Source organism: Mercurialis annua, linkage group LG5, assembly GCF_937616625.2.
Source record: "Mercurialis annua linkage group LG5, ddMerAnnu1.2, whole genome shotgun sequence".
NCBI classification, from domain to species: domain Eukaryota; kingdom Viridiplantae; phylum Streptophyta; class Magnoliopsida; order Malpighiales; family Euphorbiaceae; genus Mercurialis; species Mercurialis annua.
In genome coordinates, this window is record NC_065574.1 from 9,248,469 (window position 1) to 9,272,025 (window position 23,557).

At 33.7% G+C, this 23,557-nt stretch overlaps 2 protein-coding genes and 1 long non-coding RNA gene across 3 annotated transcripts; 2 read left to right on the forward strand and 1 right to left on the reverse strand.

The window, feature by feature from the left end:
- Positions 1-2,829: 2,829 nt before the first annotated feature.
- LOC130015599 (uncharacterized) lies at positions 2,830-3,556 on the forward strand. Its single transcript, XR_008790820.1, has 2 exons — positions 2,830-3,164; positions 3,241-3,556. It is a non-coding gene; the product is annotated as an uncharacterized LOC130015599 (long non-coding RNA).
- Positions 3,557-5,342: 1,786 nt separating this feature from the next.
- On the reverse strand, positions 5,343-10,488 carry LOC126682558 (cyclin-A2-4). The gene is given in 13 exon segments (XM_050378278.2): positions 5,343-5,718; positions 5,720-5,757; positions 5,850-5,984; positions 6,063-6,212; positions 6,314-6,347; positions 6,455-6,531; positions 6,676-6,751; positions 7,214-7,347; positions 7,561-7,653; positions 7,814-7,953; positions 8,494-8,776; positions 9,090-9,444; positions 10,466-10,488. Coding segments are annotated over 13 exon segments (1,620 nt in total). The 5' UTR covers positions 10,468-10,488; the 3' UTR covers positions 5,343-5,615.
- A 2,519-nt stretch (positions 10,489-13,007) lies between these two features.
- LOC126681412 (uncharacterized) lies at positions 13,008-15,659 on the forward strand. Its single transcript, XM_050376952.1, has 4 exons — positions 13,008-14,778; positions 14,880-14,996; positions 15,233-15,340; positions 15,433-15,659. Exons 1-4 carry the CDS (start codon positions 13,008-13,010, stop codon positions 15,657-15,659), a joined length of 2,223 nt encoding a protein of 740 aa, XP_050232909.1.
- Positions 15,660-23,557: the final 7,898 nt, after the last annotated feature.

Sequence of the window (23,557 nt, forward strand, 5' to 3'; positions counted from 1 at the left end):
TTTACAGACACAAATTCATTTGGACATAACTAAAGTATTTTGATAAAATTACTAATCCGGAAATAACAAAGTACTCTTTTGATATAATTACTGATATAGTAATATAATATTTCTTTTTTTTTTTAGAAATAAATTGTTTTCTAAAAGTTAAAATCTTATTATGAAGAAAATACACATCATTTTTTAAAAATTTATTTATAGAAAAAAAATTATATAATCCATCTTTTTAAATTCATTTTTTTAATCTCTCGACATGGCCGTTTTTTATTTGTCGAATTTTTTAAAAAATGCATGCTTCAATCTCCTTTTTTTTTTACTTTATCCACTATTTTATAGCACGTCAGCTGGTATAATAAAATATATTAAATAGCATTATTATTATAAAAAATTATAATTTTTTTTAAAAAATACACTTTATATTTGACTGTTGAAATATATTTTACTTATTTTTATTTTTATTTAAAAAAAATACTATATGAAAATATTAAAATACACCCAGCATTCAGATGACGGTCTCGGAAATTTTGGCCGGAAAATTTCATATGGTCGGTGGTCAACACATGGTATGCTTATCGTTGACCATTGGCAATATTGATTTTATTGGCCGTCATATGTAGGTGTCTTTAATTGTTTATTAAGTGTATTTTAAGAGTTGTTTCGGTATTTTTTCGATATATTTCTGGTATTGTCTAGTTGTTTGTTCAGCTGGTGTATTTTTTATTTTTGTGAATTTTTTAATTCATTATTTTTATATAAAAGAAAGTCAGTATCTCAAAAAATAAGGGCCTAATCACTCAAAAACCCCTCACCTTTAAACTTTTTTTCAATTCCACCCCGACGTTGAAAATTTGTCAATTTTACCCACTTTTGAATTTTCAGTTTTCAATTGTACCCCAATATTTTAATTTTTGTTAATTTTTTTACTTAAATGATGAAATCATTCAATTAATTAAGTCTAAACATGAAATTAAATTCTTTTTTATTCAAAAAAGTACAAATAAGTCCTTTATTTTTAAAAACTAACTAAAAACCATAATCAAATTAACATTAATTTAAATTCTTAACTAATTTAACTAAATTTAAATAAATTTTAAAAATATACAATTAATATATGCAAGACATGTAGAATGTTTTAAACAAATTTTCAAACGCAAAAGACGTTAATTTAATTTTTCAGGGTACAATTGAAACACAAAAATGCAAAATAGGGTAAAATTGACAAATTTTCAACGTCAGGGTATGATTGAAAAGGGGCTAAAAGGTCGGGGTTTTTTAAGACATTAGGCCAAAAATAAGATTCTTTTATTGGTATTTTTATACTTTTTTTCCAATAGTTATTTAAAAATCCCAAAAAACTAACCTATTTTTAGGAATAAAACAAAGTGTTTTGGAAGACTACTTTGGAAAAATAAATTATTCTACTTTATTATATAATTCACATAAGAATAAGTATACAACACAATTTGCGCCATGTCATTCGTGTAACAAACTAATTATGCGTTAACTATGTGGAAAATTGAATAATAAAAAAATAAATATTAATAATTAAAAGATTTTCTATCGCAAATGTTCATTGCCTTGATGTAAAAATGATGTGGGGCAATAGTTGTATGGGATAAACATTCTTCACATAAATTTAAACAAAATCCATAACAAGATTAGCTTTTTCTATTTATTATTAATTAGTTTTTTTGTCATTATTAATATTCAAAAAATCTATTAATTATTATTATTTTATAATTTAATGCAAATTGTGGGAAAATTATCAATTCTGTATTTTTGTTAATAGTTTAACATTCTATGATCATCAGTTTTTTTAATTTTTATTAACCATTTTATGTTATTGTCTTATACAATTTATATAAACTTCATAAAAATTATCAGATTTCTTTAATTTTTGCTAAGTATATTATTTTCTGAAATTGTCATTTTTTTTCTAATAACTGTATTATTTTATAAGTTAACAAAAAAATTATGTGAACAGCACAAAGAATGTAATTTCCTTTTAATTTTTGTTTACTAATTAATTTTATTTAAATTTAACAAAAACGCCCACTGTTTACATATTTTATGTTATTTCTTTTAGTTTTTAATACAAATTATCATATATTTCTATAAATAATTTTTAAAGAATAAGTTAACTATAATTTTATTCACATGGCGGTCATTAATCGTGCCATCAACAACAATTATGGGTTTATAATGCTGCATTTAATTGAAGTGTTAATGCTAAAAAAGCATACTAAAATAATTTGTCTTTTCTCACCTTAATGTCTAAGGCAATTCCAAATTTATAGTAATTGCGAGCTTGTACAAAAAAAGTGGGCAGTAAAATGCCTTTTCTTTAGACCTTCATATCATCATATAGTTGATTTTGATTCCAATTGTAGTTTTCATATCATTCTTGATATCAATTGCAATGCATGTTGATTTTATATATAAAAATTAATTTCATAAAAAATCACGATTTTTACACAAAATTTTATTTTAATCACGATCTTTAAAAGTTGACACTGTAAAATTCGATGTATTTTTGAATAAAAATTTATAATCCTACATATTCTAACTGAAAGATAATAATATTTGATGTCGATTTATAATTTGATCTTTCATTAATGGTTTAGTGAAGAATTTAGTCAACGAAAATACATTGAAATGATGAATTTGAAAGGAAAAAAATGAAAGGTCATGATTTTATTTGACAATTTTTAAAAGTCGTAATTAAAATAAAATTTCGTGTAAAAGTCGTGAATTTTTATGGAATTAACTCTATATTTAAATACTTCATTTTGATGGATTCAGCAATTAATGTGTGATGATAAAGTTTGTTGTGAATATTGAATCTTGTACTTACTGGGCTTCATGTGTTTGTTTTTGAATGATGAACTAATTTGTCTCTCTGCTACGTAATGCTTTCAAATACCAATCACATTATTAATACATCTTACCAAGAACCGTCTTGGACGTGATTTTATAAGTTTTTTATTATAGTGATGACTGATCGCATGTAATCACAGACATCTTTTGAGGAATTGATTTGTCTTTGAAACATCTTTTGACTCATTGTTATAAATCTCCCTCGTGGGGTTATTGTCCTCCGTTGTCGGGGTTTTGCCTCCATTATGGAGTTTTTGTTCTCCATTGTGGGATTATTGTCGTACTTCGTGAGTTAAACGTCCTTCTTTATGAGTTTATTTTTCTTTTTATTAGATTATTTTTCATTCTTTATCAGCGATGCAGGTATATTAATGAAGGCGCTCACCATCCGATGACAAAAAATTCAATTTTCGAAGCAGTTTTCAATTTCGATGATTACATATATATGGTTGATATAATTATGTATATTATTTTGAATTCTATAATTTATTGCAGTATTTATTAGTTTTCAGGTTAAACATCATTTGAAACTGTGGAGTAAAAGAAATATGGATCGTCAGAGACAATTTACATTGTTGTATTTTTTAGACCATTCACTTTATCATTATTCTCAATTTGTATAAAGCGAATCTGTAATTGGATGGAATGAAGTGGCTAAAATGTTCATATATTCTCTTTATTAGGAGTTATTCATTATCTTTTATTAGCTTTAGCTAACAAACTCTTTGTAATAATGTAAATTTGCAGTATTAATGATATCTTTATTTGGTCAAAAAAATTTGTCTATAAAAAATTGTCCAACTATGAATTCTTTATCTTATACTGGTGCATTTATTGGTTGCTAATTTTTTTCTTCTGTTTTCTTTTCTATTTTATTTAGTGTTGATGAGTGTCTTTTGCAAGAAGTTTACTATACTGGCTTATTTCAGCAAATGTATCAGAACTGTACTATTTATATATTTTGACAGACTATTGTTATATCTTGAATATGAAATGCCTATGGAGAATACATCTTGTATTTTGTAATTGTATTTGTGGTGTTTCATCATGCAACATTATGTCAAGAGGGTATATGGTGAAATCATCTATTCTTTTTCTTTATTTTCATATAAAATTTGTAACTTGAATCATCAGTGATTTTTAATAGTGGATATTAAATTTTGATTTATTTTAACTTTTTGTTTTTCTACTTTCAATATGATTCAAATATGTTGAACCTTATGGTATCAATGACTCCAATAATTTTAAATTGACGACACTTCAAATTGATGACACTTGTTTGCTTCTACCCATTTTTCATTGTGTTTTATCATAATTAGTATAGATTCCATCTACATATAAAGTTAAATTTATCTTTTGTTAGTATTGGATTCGAAACAAATTTCATAAATAAAACAGTATAATTTCATCTACATATAAAGATTTTCTAGTTTAAACATCAATAGAAATTACCTTTTTATGATGTTGTCTCTGATTTACATAAATGTTCTTCAACAATGACTATCAATCTAATGATTTGATTTTGTTGGACTATGTATTTTCAGATCTCTTTAATCTTAACTTTGACAATCAATTAAAAACTTCTAATCAAGTCCATTAATAATGTGTAGGAACCATCTTAAAACACTCATTGCACTATTTGGAGCTTTCTAGCAAAAACTACAATTTCGCATTTTTAAAGTGACAATAGTGTTTTCGCGGATGCGCCATTCTTAGGTTGCGGATGCGACATCCTTGCTTGACCCAAAGGCTTTCAGAACCCTTATTTTGTTTGGCAAAGTCGCGGGTGCAACTCCTGAGTATCACGGGCGCGACACACGTGACTATTGGAGGTCCAACAAATATATTCTTAACGGATGATTGTCACAGATTTGAACTGCATTTAGAAGAACAAACACGGCTATTAAACTGAAGGTGAAAATCAAAAAATCTACTAACTTTATCATAATTTTTACTTTTATTTAGATCATAATTATTTTGTTTAGTAATTTTGTATTATTTTTTAAAAAAACATTATATACCCATTAATTAGTTACAAACAATTACTAAAATGTAATAAGTTCTAAAACTCTAAATTACATAGAGATTGGCAAAGGTACGCAATAACATGATGACAATATGTTTTTTTTTAAATGACAAAGATTCTCCCTAGAATTCCGGGATAATTGTCAAATCCTGTGATGTGAACCATCTTCAAGCCCACATATCTATCAATTTCAATCTATTATGATCAGCAGTCCAGTTCTAACCACTCTATTTATTAGAAAGGGCATAGGCGGGATTTGAATTCACAAACATGGCACCCAAATGGCTGAAGTTTAGACCATTCAACCAAATCCGTGCGGGCAAATGACAATATGTTATTATGTTTAAATTAGAAAAAGAATGAAAGTAATTAGTAATATAGAACTAAAGTAAACTTTTAAAACTTATAAAAAAAATTAAAACAATTATGAACTAAAATATAAAAAAATAGAACTTGACTATGCAAGAGTTGCTTTTATGCTGCCAAATTACATTCAAAAGAGTTTACACTTCCGAACTTTACAATCTGACAAAAATATTTGATAAAGACTAATTCTAGTTTAGTTGGGATGGCACACCTGATTTCAGGTAATGTAGCCTTACAAAGACATAGGTCAGAAGTACTGAAACCAATAGATGCCATAAAAATATATAGACAGTTTTTAGAAATGAATTAAAGATCAGAAAATGAGGCAGAGATATCAGGTACAGCCTCAAGCTCGAAATGCCAAGTCCCGGAACTGAATTTGGGTCATGTTTCGTGTTAGCAACCGTGTAGAGTGTAGACCAGTAAATTTATCTTCAAAATAATGTTTCAACCAGTTTCGGCGAAGACAATGTAGCCACAGATTTGAACTGCATTTAGAAGAACGAACACAGCTATGAAATCAAAGGAAAGTGAAAATTTTGCAAATAAAGAAATGGAACTTCAGAAACATGATTCATACCTTTTGCTGCCTGTACTTCATCCGTATAGCATTCAGAGGACACCCGATGGTGTTCAATTGTAGGTCTTGTAAAGCAAGAACTGTGGCTTTAATGTCCGGTGCCTTGTAAGATGTGTAGTATTCCAGAGTTTGATTCTGATGAAAAGAAAAATTACTTGAAGTGAGTCCAAAATTATATACAGATGAACACCGAACGGGTTGGAGAATGCATACCCAGGGATGGCTCGTCTGATCTAGAGTCCATCGGGCGAGAAATACAGCAGACGCAGCAACGGTTGAGGGAAGGTATTTCAAGAAATTGCAGTCAACCAATGTTAGCTCTGCTAGATAATCAGCCAAGTACTCCAGTTCATAACTAGGGCTCTGCACAATTCCAATATAATCTATATGTATAAAATAATTTCCAAGATTAAGAAAGACCGGAGAGAATTGCTTGTGTGACATAATTACAGAAGCCACCTCACCTTGTAGGAAGCCTGTGCCGCGCGTAGAAATCTCCTGAAAATTAAAATTGTGCATAAGACATTAAGACCAATCCTTATATTTACAAGACTGATGCATCTTTAAGATAAAGTTCATATACGACATAATAGGTAAGTCAATACCTGAGGAAACTTTTAGTAGTGGGACTAAATAATTGAAAGCCGAAGCATTTCAACACTATGCTCTCCATCTTGAGCACCTGTAAGTTCATTATGGTCAAGAATGGAATCACAGATATTACATGCATTAGGGATAGGTCAAACAAAGAAAAACGATAGAATTTAATGGGAGAAAACTTTTTCTTCAAGTAAGCAAGTTAGTGAACCAAGAAACCGTAACATACCTCCCCCCTTGTGTACGTGTTATCAGTAATGAAGCAGAATTCCTCCACACGTGGGGCACAAATTTCTTCGTATTTGCTTCAAGACATAAAAAGGGAAACTACTTTAGCATCATATTAGAAGCAGCAGAAACTAATCAACTACATGCTGAGAACGCCATGGATTAACCTAACTAATGCAGAGCATTATGGTTGCAAGTATTACGAAGCACATATGAGGCAAAATGAAAAATAAACTTACATAGTATGATGAGCACATATCAAGATCTGATAGAATCATTTCTTGCTTGTGATCTAACTTATAAAATGAGCATGCAAATTATATCAATTAACAGGATGATTATGGACTTGAACTAGTAGTTTGCTTCTCAATATCGTAAAGGAGTTAGTTCAAAGTAAATTTAATTCTCATATTGCTCCTCTGTTAATTAATTTTCTAATTAGCACACAAGATACTGCGAATGAAATAATCTCAGATAAGCATATGCGACAGTGGACCATCAGAAATGTAGTAAATGTTACTAATGAGTTGAGAACTTACGAGGCAATCAGCATGCAAGTAATACCAAGTAGTTGAAGTCTCTGTCTCTCAAGGTAATTTTGCGACAGAAACCAATCTATTAGGTACACTGTGAGATAAAGTGTATCCGGCACCAGCTTATATTCTTCAGATACCTGAAACCGAAATAAAATTTTATCTGTCAACTTATTGCTTTTGGATTTCAGATTTCATATAGAAACTGTAAGAGTACATGAAAATCTCTAGCTACTTCCTCTGAAGAGAACATTCTTTCTTGACACCTAAATTATTTGATAGCAAAAAAGGACCTATCCACTGAATGCAGCATAATAAAGCATCACAATAATTTTTTGTGAATCTGTACAGACCTCCACAAGCCAATCAACTAAAACTCCTCTCATGCTTTGAGTTACGTCTCGCTGGATTGTTTCCATGTAAGTAAACGGTGGCCTTCGAACAAGCTTTTCAAGTATAAACAGAACAAGCAAGTAATTAATATCTTTCGCAATGAAGGAGGGAAAGACAATATAGATAATAAAATCAGAAAGATGGAACACTGTTTAAATAATGAACAAGAAAAAGAAACATTTCTGTATAAAGAGCTGCGGATATGACACAAACCTCAGCAACACGTAAATTGTTATGGATGTCATGAGCATAGAGGCTGCAGAGTTGGGGATCCTTGTGATCACAATCAATGTCTTTGATGTCCGGATTACTAGACATCATGTCACCGTCATCAACAATGCTTTGTTTCTCCACTATAGACATTTTAACATAAATATTACTACTTGTCCAAACAGTCACTAGAGAAAATAGAAAAATAGAGAAACTGTCATCTGAAAGGAATGTGGCCTACAACATCACCATTTATCCACAAGTTAAAGCTAAAGAGCCTCTTCTAAACTAAATTATTAAATAAGGTTCAAGTCCTTGGAAATCTCTACCTGCCGATATTAAAATTTAGGCTCTTTATAACTATTCTGCAACGAGATTTTCTTACAAAACAGCAATTGTAATGCTATCATGAAATTCACGTAATTGAAATCTAAATAAATAGAAGTTAAGGGAATAAACAGAACATAATATCTTGGCAAAGATGTTAATATATTTGATTTGAACTGAACTTGAACCATACACTAAAATGCAATTCTTTAATTTACCAAGTTAGTTTAGCTAGCTACTTCCTACGGTTTTAATCAATTGAAGTATTAGATGTTAAGGTTGCGATCCATTCAAGTGATTAGATGTTAAGGTGGTAATCCATTGAAGCGATTAGATGTTAAGGCTGTAATGCATACCTTTCTTCGCAGCGCTGCGCGGCTGTGATGGAGCTTTAGAACATGGCTTTGGAACCCAATGGTTACCTATGTGAAACTCCCTTAGTTTACTCAGTTGACAATGCTCATCTTTCTCCAATGTAGTAGAAGAAGACATAACTTCTGATAAAGGTTTTGTTTCTCTGGATTCTTGAACACTTTTTGTCTTTGAGTTAGCTTGGCGACGTGGAAATTGAATAGCAAGTGAAGGAACTACTGTGGACGCATTGAGCTGGCCCTGTTTAGCCTGCTTTGCATTCTTAGCCTGTAAATCAGCAGAAAGGAGAAAGATCGGATTTGTGGAGGGAAAAGTAATATCATGATATGATAGATGAACACAAGTAACAAGGAAGGTCGGAACAGATTACATTTTACATGGGGAAATTAAGACCAAGATCATAGGAAAGACTAATCCAAAATTCATTTTCATACTTTTGCAGATTCCAATTTTATAGAGAAACAATAACAATGGTGTGTGTACGAGCATTAAGCCTAACAAAATTTGAACAGGCAAATCAGCCATACAAGAGGCTCACAGATTAAGAGAATACATCACAAGAGAAGTTCAGCACATGAACCTGAATTTTCGTTGCATTGAAGCAACTCCTATATGAATTTTCACAGCTAACATTCGTAACGTCTCGAAGCACGGCTCTCCTCTTAGGAGGAATGACTGCATTATCAATAGTACTGGTGCTGTTCTCATCCAAGGCTGCTCTTTTAGATTTTGCTTGCAAAATTCGCTTCTGGCCTTGTTGTCTTGTTTCCCTCAAAGGCAACATTTTGCTAGATACACGCAAGGCAGCTGCTCGTGCCCGCGTTACTCGAGCATTATGATCTCCAATATAAGCAGGAAGCAAGTTTTCCTTCATCATATTTACAGGCCTCAGACGAGAGCAACGCAAAGCATTACACTCAAACTGCGCAAGCAACCTGCAATAAAATGGCAAAATCAATTCAAGCATAAGAACTCTATAACCCAAATATATCCACATCCCCGAAAATTATAAGTCGGGACATTATGAACTAGAGTAACACCTCCAATCTTCGGAACACGAAATAAAATACATTTTTTTTTAAAAACCCTTAACTTATATACTTTCTTGTGAGTATACAGATAAAACTATATCACAAGTAGGAAATTTTCTACTTTAATCTAATATAATTCAAACAACACCTGTAATTCTCGTTCTTTAGTAGATTTAGCAACTTCTTATGTCAAATTGACAATTCATAATACTGTAATTTATATCTTTTGCCTTAGGAACACTATCATACTCAAAAGATCATCAAATCAGTGGATCTTCACAGATCAATTTGAAAAAAAATGATTTCCATTTTTATATCAAACTATTCCAATGTCAAGGACATGTCCGTTGTACCAACCAAGATTGAAGATTTCACGTATCAAAAAGATTAAAATATTGGGAAATAAATCTTGGCATAGAGATAAATAAAAGATCAAGAAAAAAAAAACAACCCCATTCCATTAAAAAATATAAAAAATTAATACTTGAATCTTGAGATTAGCAGCAAGAAATTTGATTTTCCAGTTGTAACATCATTCAAGAACCCATTTTTGAATTTATATTTCCAATTCTTGAAACATATTTCACTGGCTATTTCCAAAAATAAACAAAAAGTGATCAAACAAATAAAATTTTAATAATAAACATTGGCTAAATCTCATTCTTTCTTTTCTAGGTTTAAATAAATTTTAAAGAATTGAAACAAATAAAAACCAAACTTAATTCTTTCCACTTTCCCACACTTTCCCATCAACCAAACAAAAAAATATCTTATCAAAAACAACTAAAATCCCATCTTTATCAAAAACCCAGAAACCAAAACTCAAAATTTCCAAGATTAAGAGGGCCCATTAAACAAAAACAACAAAAATTCAAGAACAAGAACATTCACATTATGAAAAGTTTAAATTATAAATTAAAATTACATTTATGATAATTTAAAATTATAAATTAAAAAAGAAAAGGACCTGTCTTTGTCTTCTTTAAGCTCAAGAAAATGAAAAGCTGATATTGAATGCGATTTTAAAGAGAGAGTGAGCGGGATAGTGCAGTGGTTTAAAAACTAAAAACAGGGAATTAAAAAATTAAAAGCAGAAGAAATTTAATTAAAAAAATATGGTGGCCATTGACCGTTTGTTTGACTCGACTTAAATGAGGTTAATTTTGAATTTAACTGCGTTTTTGTGTGTCATTAAAGATCTCTCAGCTTATTATTGCTAGATCTATGAGATCATTTTGGATCTGTTTTTCAAAATTACATTCTCACCCCTAGTTATTTACTACTACTACCTTTTATTTACTGGTATTACTAGGGTTATCAACAAAATTCAAATCAAACTAAAGAGTAGTATAATATAATTCAGTGTTTAAAATCCGGACTGGCCAGTCTGACCGGTTAAATTGGAATCTGATCAGTATTCCGGTCAAAAAAATTGCAAAAAACTGAAATTTTCGAATTGAACCGGATCAAAACAGAAGAACCAAATTGAAACTAGTCGTTGAACAGGTGAACCACGGGGTTGAACCGACAACGAGAAACAGCGACGGAAAAACTCATCGCTAGATACCTAAAATCCGTCGCAAATCCATATTTTTTTTAAAGAAAAATTATTGAACCAGCCGCTGAACTGTGGCCTCGTCAGTTTGACCACCGGTTCAATTTTGAAAGAACTGGTATAAATGATAAATAATTTTACTTTAGTTTGAAAAAGGAAACAATCTATTAGTTAATTGCTTAAAAATCACAAATTTTAAGATGTTTTAAAATTTTAACATGAATTTTTAATTTTGGCAATATCGTATGCCAACTTTTAAAATTCTATAATTTGAAATATCGAACAACTTTCCGTCAAAAATTGCTAGTTATGGACGTCACAATAATATTTACTCTTGTATTCACATCAGCATCTTTTTATAGAATATTTCTCAGTGTTTCAAATGTTAACAAGCTCATGTATTAATTTTGTCGAAATTAAAAATCCATATTAAATTGTAAAATACACTAAAACCCATGATTTTAAAGTAATTTAGCCTTCATTTTAAAATAATATATGAACAACTGAACCAGTCATATATATTTATTAAAACAAATAATATTACTCCAACAATTTTCTATAATGAAAAATTGTTATAACATAAAAAAAAATCGTTTCTTTAGTATATCAACCATTTTAAAGATTTAATTTTTTAATGAATAAAATTTAAAATAATAAATTTCCATTGCTAAATAAAAGATTTTATATTAATTTATCAAAACTATCAATGAAAAGCTAATACAAATTGCTAATTATTTGAATAACCGACTCAAATTAATCTCAGCCTAAATTTATAGGTTGAACATGTTTTTACTTTATCTTTTTAATATGGTAGGAGTAAACTAGCCAAACTAAACTATGTAACTAAATCCCAATTATTACTGGATATTTGGATTTGACTTCTTCCATTTGGTTTATGGTTTGTGGGGGTGTTTACTGTTTACTGTTTAATCTTATTTTCCTTCTTCTTTTTTGGGCTAGTTATACGGTACCACTTAAGCTGTGGTACCATTTATGTCATTCACCTGCTATAACCTCCTATAGCAGGTAATTTTATCTTTTTTCATTTAATTATTTTCTTAAAACATTTTCTCTGATTTTTTTTTGAATTGTTTTTCCTCGCTTCGTTTCTTCTTCTCTAGCTTACTCTCCCAGGCATGGTTGTCAGACCCGACCCGGCCCGGCCGGGTCAACCGGAATACCCGCGAACCGGGCAAGGGGTCGGGTCTGAAAAGCCATAAAACCCATTTTAGTGTAAACCCTCTTTAAACCCGTTGAACCGGTCGGGTAACCGTCGACCCGGACAACCCGTATCCGGTTGAAAAGGGTTTAAAGGGTTATTCCTATCTGACTTTTTATAGGTTTAAAATAAAATTTCAGCCGCTTTTCATCAAATTGAAAGAGACGAAGAGTCCTTTTTCATCAAACTTTTCATTCTCTTTTTCTATATCATCAACACTTACAACTAAACAAGATTCTAGGTAATTGTTAACCTTTAATTTACATTCTTTCTGTTTTAGTCTTAATGTTATTTCGTTTCATATGATATTAGTTTATGCTTTTAAATCATATGAGAATAAATTACTGACAACCAAAAATTGTTTGAATTATTTCTAAAGTAAAAGACAAACAAAGAAGAGGGAAAATTATGGTTATTGCAAATTTATTTTGAACTTTGATAAATAAGTCTACATATTTTGCCATGGTTTTACTGTGTATGTAAACATATTAAAGTGGAATTGTATTTCCCCTCAATTACAATTACAAACATTCTAAATTATTTATATAGCAATTTTACAGTTTGTATGCTTTGTATGAATTCTCATAGTGGTTTATAATTTTTACATTATAATTTTTTTATAGAATGTGATTCCGTTCAAATTTTAATTGCATGATGCTTGTTGAAGATTTTTATTTTGTTTTAATGAATAGCATGGAGACTTTAAATTCTGAATCAGTAGAGGTTCAACCCGTGGTGTCTGCACCTACTCGTGGAAAAAAGGATCCAGCATGGGAGCATTTTAGTGAAAGTCGTGATACTAATGGAAAAAATATATTTACTTGTCTCTATTGTGGAATTTCATACAAAGGCGGTGGTATTAATCGTATGAAATATCATATTGCTGGAATCCAAGGCCAAATATCTTCATGTAAAAAGGTTCCTCATGATGTTCGTGTTAGAATGCAAGATTATATCAAACAATCTACTGAAAAACAAAAGGAATCAAAATTGGCACATAAACGTGTTTATGAAAATGATGATCCTTCTCAAGTTGACTTGGAAGATGAAGATGTGATAAAGCTGAGTTCTTCAAAACAAAAAAAATCTCAAGCTCAAGAGAAAGAAAAGGGAAAGCAAGTTACTGGAATCGATAACTTTTTTGCTCCAAGAACAACTTCAGGGTCTCAACCTACAATAAAAAGTGTTATGGCTAGTAAAGAGGCTATATGGAGAGCTCACATGGCTTTGGCTAGATGGTTTTATGATGCTTGCATTCCATTTAATGCATTACATTCTCCTTACTATCAACCTGCATTGGATGCTGTTGCTGCTATAGGTCCTGGATTTAAAGGTCCAAATTACAATGATATTCGGGTTAACTTATTGAGGGATTGTAAGAAAGAAGCGGCGCTCCTTATTGAAAGCTATAGGAGTAATTGGGCGAACACTGGTTGTACACTAATGGCTGATGGTTGGAGTGATCAAAGGCAAAGAACATTGATAAATTTCTTAGTTTATTGTCCTGCCGGGATATCCTTTGTGAAATCTGTTGATGCTTCAAATTTTGTGAAAGATGCTCCAACACTTTTGGCTTTATTTTCTGAAGTAATTGATTGGGTTGGACCTAGCAATGTTGTGCATTTGGTTACTGATAATGCAGCCAATTATGCATCTGCAGGGAGGCTGGTTCATGAAAAGTACAGCAACATTTATTGGTCACCTTGCGCCGCACATTGCTTGAATCTTATTTTGAAGGACATTAGTAGCATGGAACATGTTGCTAAATTGGCTTCTAATGCTTCCAAGGTAACCGTATTTGTATATAATCATATTATATTTTTGGCATGGTTAAGGAGAAGATCAAGTTGGAAAGAGATTGTACGTCCAGCAGTAACTAGATTTGCCACCACCTTTATCACATTGCAGAACCTTCATGAACACAAAAATGACTTGCAAGCTTTGATGACGAATAGAGTTTACACGGACCATAAGCTTTCAAGAAGTGACAAGGGAAAAGTAGTAAGTTCACTCATTTTAAATAATAAATTTTGGGATGATTGTTTGATTATGGTCAAAATTGCTGGTCCACTTATTAGACTATTACGTCTAGTAGATTCTGATGAAAAGCCTTCATTGGGATATGTTTATGAAGGCATGCGTAGAGCACGCAAGGCAATCAAGCACATGTTTAAGAAAAAAAAAAGTCTGTATGCACCTTATATAAAAATTCTTGATGAGAGATGGGATAAACACTTGCGGAAGAAACTTCATGTAGCTGCCTATTTTTTAAATCCCGCTTTCATATATGAACCAAATTTTTGTAATAAAGTGGAGGTTATGAGTGGACTTCTTGATATACTTGATTCAAAGGGCGTGTGCTCTGACGGAAAGGAAGCAATAAAAGAGATAAAATTGTATCGAGACCGTTTGGGAAGTTTTAGTCGACAAATTACTCTTACTACATCAAAGACATTACAGCCAGGTATATAATACTTAACTGTAACCTTTTTATGTAAGTATGTATCTATATAATGTGAAATTAAAATATTTTTCTGAATGCCAAATCTTATTTTATTAATATAGATGAATGGTGGAAGTTGTATGGTCATAGTGCTCCGATCTTACAAAAAATAGCCATTCGACTTCTCAGTCAAACATCATCTTCATCTGGATGTGAAAGAAATTGGAGTTTATTTGATCGTATCCATACTAAGAAAAGAAACAGATTAGAGCACCAACGATTGAATGATCTTGTTTATATTAATTACAACTTGCGGTTAAAAAATAGGTACGTTTACTTTATTATGTCTAATTATTTTTATTATAATTTTTAATATGTGCAAATTGTGATTTTTTATTTAGGCTTCATTATAAAAAACAATTATGCGACCCAATCGACTATGAATGTATCGAAAAGACTGATTTTTGGATCGAAGAAAAAGATCCGCCAATAGAATTTGACTTGAACGAATTGGCCGAAACTCTTTACGAGCAGGATGTTGTTCTATCACTAGAACAAATTAAAAACCAATCACATTCTAAAGGTTAGTTCATTTAAATGATTTATATACATTTGTGTGTGTGTTTAACTTATTTTTATTATCTCTTATATTGTATAATTTTTTTATGCTACTAGATAATGGAAGACAGGATGATATATACGACCTTACTGTAGAGAATGTCGAATTCAGTCTTCTTGAGTCTTTTGGTACTATTGGTGAAAGCAATGGTTCTGTAGCTGAAAATAATGAAAGTGCTGGAATATTTTTTGGAGGCATGGATGATGGTGGTACAAATAATGACTTTGATTATAATTCTTCTTTTAATTTGAGAGATGAAGATGATGATACACAGCAGCCTTGAGAAATCAACAACTAATATTTGGCAGTTCATTGTTTGAAATAGTGTTATGGAGAATTTTTGGACAATTTCGTATTACACTGTAGTTTTGGATTTTTTTGGTTGTTTTGAATTTTCCAGTATTTAATCATGGAGAATTGATGATCTATAATATTTTTCTATATTAATATGAATATTATCTTGATATTGCGGTTTAACCCCGGTTCAACCCCGGTTGAACCTTTAACCCTTAACCCTTTGATGTCACCGGTTTTATGACCGGGTCGGGTTTGACAACATTGCTCCCAGGTTTGCTTTTTTTTTTTTGGTTGAAATTGAATTAAAGAGATACTGGAGAAGAAAAAAAAGGTATGTATTTTAATTTTTCTCTTCTTTCAATTATAATTTTTAAGATGCCAACTACTTGACCTAATGAGGTGATTGAAATCATGTTATGAATGTTAGCTTTTTCAATAAACATTTTCATAACCCTTCCTATCAACAACAATCCTTACTAATTTATAAAATTGTCCATTGTTAGCAAAAATACTAACTTGTAGTAATCCGGAAATACGGAATCGATCCCACGAAGACAAGAGGTTTAAAGTGAGCGAACGCGTATTTGGAAATTCAATTCGGAAAGCCACGATCAATTGGAATTATAGTAATGATTACGGAATTTAAAACTAGTGAAATTAACACTTGAAGCAATTGAAAACTAAAGCAATTAATTAATAACGGGGTAAAACAATAGGTAAAAGGCGTTTAGAGGTTGTTAAATCATGCCACTAACGAATCCTAGAAAATTGGGTATAGTAGTGTTATCGGCTCGGGTCAAGTTTTCCTAGATTGCCTAATCCGCTCTCTCGAGTCCGCAATTAGGTCTAATTGAGATTAGATTATCAAGTTGACGTCTAAATCGCTCTCGCGTAATTAGAATTCAACAATGACAACCTAATCCAATCGCGAAGCTAACTTCTAACCACCTAATCCCTAAACCGCCCTAGCGTGATTAGATTTCAGGTTTGTGATCAACTAAGTCCGTCTAATTAATTGACTCTCGCCTAATTAACTAGTCTCTAAACATAGATTAATAGATCAAGTTAATCTAAGCATTAAGCCCCAATAATCACAACAAACTCCCAACACAACTCAACCCTAATCAACTATTCAACTAATCATGGCAATCATCAACAACCCCCAAACAAGGAGTTTAGCTAGCCATTATCAAAACTAAAGCAATAATTAAACAAGAATTAAACATACTATTAAGATGTAGAAAGATTACCTTTAATAAGTAGAAGAAAAACATTCAACAATAACTATAATAATGAAGCTTGAATGATAATAATCTTGCATTAATCACCAAAGTTAAGAACAAGAATTTGGAATTAAAACTAAGAACAATTGTATCTAAAAATCTGAGAATAGTAATAGGAAATGGGGGCTACAAATCTAAATCTAGTGCATAACCCTAAAAAGGGAAAATAAGGTATCCTTATATAGTACTACTCAAAATAGGGAATAAAAGTACAACCCATCTAGAATGTTTGGGCCCAATAGAGAAAGAAAGCAAGCAAAAATCGAAATCCTACTGATCCCCTTGTCTCGATTCGAGACACCCAACTTAGGGGTGTGTCTCGAATCGAGACACATCTTGAAATGTCTTCTGTTTGCTATTTTATGGTGTCTCGATTCGAGACACCCAAATAAGAGGGGTGTGTCTCGAATCGAGACACCCTTTCTGCTGCACAACCACAAACTTCAAAACTCCATAACTCGGTGTAGAAACGTCCAAATGAGTCGGTTCTTGAACCGGTGGAAAGCTTGGGATGTCTACTTTAACTTTCATGAAGAATACAAATTCATTTGAAGCTTCTAACTGGTTCCAATTTTCCAATTAGTGCAGCGGGGTCAGATTTTCAGACTTGTAAATGAGCTTTCGCCTCTTTTCCGTCGACTTTTCCATCTTTTGCTCATTTTCCACTATTCCGGCCTCAAAACCTTTCGTATTGCTCCTAATTCCCTGAAACATAAACACCCTCTATAAGCTAATCAATTCATATAAAAGCGGGGTGAAAACGCATAAAAGCATACGAAAAGACATCCTAAAGATAGGAGTATTTTACTCCTATCAAACCTCCTCACACTAAAACCTTGCTTGTCCCCAAGCAAGAAATGAATCTCACTATCAACCGCAACAACTAATAACCTTGGTGATTGTAAACACAAAACAACATACGAATTCCCAACCAATGAAGGCACCAGACAAACTTCTAGTGTTAACAATCGCAAGCGATGCAACCAATGATGAATGCAACTACAATGACATAGTCCAATGACATTGAGAATACTATTGGTAAGGCATTTGTGTTAAGCAAATTCGAAGTTACAATCATCTACGGGACATGCACACATTGGCCAAAATGAAATGGTAAATCATGGCATTATTCTCATAGAAACCAAGCAAAACATAATGAAACTCACAAGATGTCATTCCAACACACAAGTGTTTAAGGTAAACGATTAAACTCACATCGTGCTTATTCACCATAAGCTTGCTTTTAGTCCCGAACTCCACTATTTGGTTCGGTAATTAACAACTATCATATGGACTTGTGAGGGTTGTAACTTGGCTATGGGTTAGGGGTAGGTAGATTTGGATACTTGGCTAAAACTTGATTTGAACGACTCTTTTCTAATATACTTTCGACCTAGCTCGGATTTTCAACACTTGTGAACTTTTCAATTTTTATTGCCTTTGTTTATTCTTTCTTTCTTTTCTTTTCTTCATTTTCCTCTTTTTCTTTTGTTTTCTTTTTCTTCTTGATATTGTTGTTATTCTTTCTTTCTTTGATTTTCTTTTTCTCAAGGCAAATTTCTCTTCTTTTACCACTTCACATTTTCATTATAATTATCAAGCTAGAGCCACATTTTTCTCATCATTAGGTCATTCAAATCAAATTGGGTGTTTTAAGAGGTAAGTTGTTGAAGGGAGTTGTGTAATTTGTGTTTTGACAAAGAAGGGCTTAGGCTCAAAATGGTGATTCTAAAGGTAGAGGGTAGGCTTTTAAGTGATTTAGTTCAAAAATTTGGGGTATTCCTAAATGCCATACTCATCTAGTCATTAACACTCAACCTTTATAGTTTTGAACGGACACCAAGCAAGTTCTAGGAATCTAGCATGCAATTGACACTCACAACAACAATTAGGCTCAAAAATCACTCAATAAAAGGGTGTCATGCAAAAAGCTCAATTCCTATGAAAACATGCCAACATCCTCAAATTTTCAACAATGGCACAACTTATCACATTACAAGCACACATCATGCATCCGTATTAAGCACTTCAAACTTATCAAAACACAACACCAATTAATCATGTAATTAACTCGAATTTCATTAAACCATGTCATACAACTTGCATCTTATTTAAACACATCACAATTGATTGATTCACACTAGAAAAATGCACTCACTAACTTCATTGATCGGGAATCAAACTTTTCATTTCACACATTCACCAAAGTCACTAATCATGCTTCAACATACACAAGCCAACGATTTAGTGCGAGGTGACTCAAAATAAACAACATAAAACAACAACTAGACTCCTACAAGCAAACATCAAAAACAAAGCAATAAAATCGAGACTCTAACGCATTCATATTTTCAACAACCCCTCCTCACACTATTTCTATGCTATGTCCTCATGGCAATGAAATAAAACGGAAAATTGCATGAGTTAGAGTTGAAGAAAGCAAATCTTCGAGTTCAATCGAACTCGGGTGGCTCCGGTGAAGGTGTAGGCGGGCTAATATGCGTCTTGTAAAAGTCCTATATCGCGCCACATCATCAATCCAAGTGATAATTTAAAGATCAATGAGAAAATTCGAGTTCTTCCCTCTTAAGTAGAGTGTCTCGAATCGAGACACCCTTGTTACTAAGGTGTCTCGATTCGAGACACAGAAGAAAAGGGGGCAGATTGATCTGCACCCCCTGTCTCGATTCGAGACAACTTACTAAGAAGCTTGTCTCGAATCGAGACAAGGTTTAGCAGAAAAAACTGCTCCTTTCTCTTTTCGTGTCTCTCGATTCCTCGTTCCGTTGATTCCCCGGACTCCTACACATCCAAAAACTGAACACACCCGACATCAAATCGAACATAAATAACAAAAAGAACAACATAAAAAAAACACAAAATTAAAAGCTAAGAACATAAGATAAAAGGTAGAAAATCGAACCTCTCGGGAATGCCTCCCGAGCGCGCTTGTTTAAAGTCGAAAGCTCGACTAGCAATCTTCAAAATCATGGAGGATCAAAAAGAGCGACTTGCTCACGGCCCTCATTCCTCAACACTCTTGGATATGGTTTGCACCATTCCCCAAGCACCTTAAAAACATCTCCATTGTCCCCCTCCAACTCAATCAAATCATCCTCCAATTTGCGTCGTGTTTTAAATGGTCCGCTCCATTGAGAAATCAACTTCCCCGCATGCGAATGCTCTTGGGAGGTTCGAATTTGGACGTACTCACCAAGAGTAGCAACTTCCTTGCACATTTGTCTCTTGCTTGCGGTTGCTATCCCATTGAGCTTCAACTTCCATGATGCCCAATGTCTTGGTTTTCCCTTCCGTGGCTTGACATGAGGTGTCATGTTAGTTTTGGCACACCCAATTTTGGGTTCTTTCTTATGAACCTCCTTTAAAGGCACATGCAATGTGGGTTTAATGGCATCAATCTTCATACATTGCTCCTCCTCACACTTGCTTTTTCCATGTCTCATGTCAAATTCCATGCTCTCGTCATTCATTCTCAATGTTATCTTTCCCGCATTCACATCAACCAATGCTCGTCCCGTATTTAGAAAAGGGCGCCCAAGAATCATGGGGCAATCTTTGTCGACCGCATAATCAAGCACAACAAAGTCCACCGGAAAGATGAACTTGCCCATTTTTACTAGCACGTCTTCCGCAACCCCGTGCGGTCTCTTGAGCGAATGGTCGGCCAATTGGAGCATCATGGAAGTTTGTTTTATCGGTTGGTTTCCACATATTTTCCTGAAAAGACACAATGGCATTAAATTTATACTTGCACCCAAATCGCAAAGACAATTAAGAGAAGTAGAAGTTCCAATTGAACAAGGAATAGTGAAACTCCCTGGGTCCTTTAGCTTTGTCGGTAGATCACTTTGGATAATAGCACTACAATTCTCCGTGAGGGAAATTGTTGCGCTTTGTTCCCAACTTCGCTTGTTCATTATTATGTCCTTCAAGAACTTTGCGTATTGGGGCATCTCTCTCAAAGCATCCGCCAAACTCAAGTGGATTTGAATTTTCTTGAATATTTCAAGGAACTTTTTGAACTTTTCATTGTCCGGAGCTTTTCTTAACCGGCTCGGAAATGGAACCGGAGGCACAAACGGTGGCGGTGGTACATAAGGCTCTTCGACTTCGATAACCACCTCCTCACATTCCCGAGGCAACTCTCGACTTGAACTTGCTATGTCAATTACCACTTGAGGCTCATCCTCCTCAACAACTTGTTTCTTTCCATTGGCTTTCTCCAAGTTCCGCCCACTCCGAAGCTCTACAACTTTGATGGCTTTCACATGCTCCCTAGGATTAGTCTCCGTAGCGGAAGGCAATCCTCCTTGAGGTCTCCCTTGAAGGTTGATAGCAAGTTGTGAGATTTGAGTTTCAAGCATTTGATTAGTGGCGGCTTGGTTCCTCTCTCTTTGTCTAGCATCAAGCTCTCTTTGCTTGGCTTCAAGTTCCATCCTATCAAATCTCTCAAGCACCTTAGCAAGCAAGCTTCCCTCATCCGGACTCCGTTGTTGTTGGAAACCGGGAGGGTGTGGAGGTCGATTGCCCAAATTGTTCCCTTGATTGTGATTGTGGTTCCCTTGATTGTTATGATAAGGGCCTTGATAAGGACCTTGTTGTTGTGGAGGCCTATTATTGCTTTGAAAGCTTGAACCCGCATGATTAGACCCTTGAGCATTGCCTTGCCCTTCTTGATTTCTCCACCCGAAGTTTGGATGATTCCTCCATCCGGGGTTGTAGGTGTTAGAGTAGGGGTCATTAGCTTGCCTTTGTCCCCCGATGTAGTTGACTTGCTCACTCAAAGCTTGACCCGTAACTAGGCATTCTCCTCCCGAATGGCCAAAATCACCACAAAATTCACAACCTACTTGCACATAAGCCACCGGAGCGTTTCTTTGCATCGGAGCGACTTGTTTCTTGAGAGCATCCACTTGAGCTTGAAGCGAAGCATTTGCGGCTTTGATGGACTCCATCTCCCTCACTTGATCAAGAGTCATGAGTGACTTTTGAGTAGGTGGCGCTCTTCTTTCCATAGGACCCCAAGTACTACTAACCACGGCCAATTTCTCCACCAATTCAAGGGCTTCCTCATAGGTCTTTTGCATAAGTGAACCCCCCGAAGCCGCATCGATAGTAGCTCGGGTAGTGACATTCGTCCCATCATAGAAGATTTGTATAACATGCTCTCTATTGAGCCGATGATGGGGTACACTTCGTTGTAAATCCTTGAACCGCTCCCATGCTTCATGAAGTGATTCTCCTTCAAATTGGACAAACTCAAGTATGTCTTTAGTCAACTTTGTAGTCTTGCCATGAGGGAAATATTTGTTAAGGAAGGCTTGAGCCAACTCCCTCCAATTGTGAATGGACTCATTAGGTAGAGAATGCAACCAAATGCTAGCCTTGTCCCTCAAGGAAAAAGGAAACATCCGAAGTTTAATTTGGTCCGCCGTTATCCCATGAAGCTTGAATGTGTTTAGAACACCCAAAAACTTGGCGATATGCTCATTAGGATCCTCATGACTCAACCCAAAGAAGGCACAACGATTTTCCAAAAGTTGAATGGTACTCGGCTTGATCTCAAAAGTTGCCGCTTGAACCGGCATTGCGAAGCATCCAAAAGTTGCATTGTCCACATCCGGCAAGAAAAACTCACCCAAAGTTTGTCTTTGTTGGTTTGGCACGTGTGCGTGCGCTTGGGGTCGATCATCCCTTGGGTGGTCTTGTTGCCTTGGTCGGTTCACATTCCCTAATGGAGGAGCGGGTGGATATTGTTGTTCCCCTCCATCCATTAGAGGATTGAACCTCCCCTCTTCATCATAATTGTTTCCCTCGTTATTCATAACTTCGGGTATACGGGCTCTTCTTCTTACACCTCTTTCGTAGTTACCGAGGTTATCTTGGAACGGTTCTAGTGGTAGATTTGCTCGTCGCGTATTGTGCATACACAAAAATCAAATTCCCTACACAAACAACAACAAGAAAACCGAGTGTAAACCACGAAAGATAATTAATAACAAAAAACCAAAAACAGAAAATAACGCTAACTCGACCGAATTTCACAATACTTTCAATCAATTAAACGCAACCTTGTCCCCGGCAACGGCGCCAAAAACTTGTTAGCAAAAATACTAACTTGTAGTAATCCGGAAATACGGAATCGATCCCACGAAGACAAGAGGTTTAAAGTGAGCGAACGCGTATTTGGAAATTCAATTCGGAAAGCCACGATCAATTGGAATTATAGTAATGATTACGGAATTTAAAACTAGTGAAATTAACACTTGAAGCAATTGAAAACTAAAGCAATTAATTAATAACGGGGTAAAACAATAGGTAAAAGGCGTTTAGAGGTTGTTAAATCATGCCACTAACGAATCCTAGAAAATTGGGTATAGTAGTGTTATCGGCTCGGGTCAAGTTTTCCTAGATTGCCTAATCCGCTCTCTCGAGTCCGCAATTAGGTCTAATTGAGATTAGATTATCAAGTTGACGTCTAAATCGCTCTCGCGTAATTAGAATTCAACAATGACAACCTAATCCAATCGCGAAGCTAACTTCTAACCACCTAATCCCTAAACCGCCCTAGCGTGATTAG

Coding starts and splice junctions, on each gene's coding strand:
- LOC126681412 (XM_050376952.1), top strand. CDS start 13,008: ATGGAGACTTTAAATTCTGAATCAGTAGAGGTTCAACCCGTGGTGTCT. Junction 14,997..15,232: donor AAATTGGAGTTTATTTGATC/GTATCCATACTA, acceptor TTTGGATCGAAG/AAAAAGATCCGCCAATAGAA. Junction 15,341..15,432: donor AAACCAATCACATTCTAAAG/GTTAGTTCATTT, acceptor TTATGCTACTAG/ATAATGGAAGACAGGATGAT.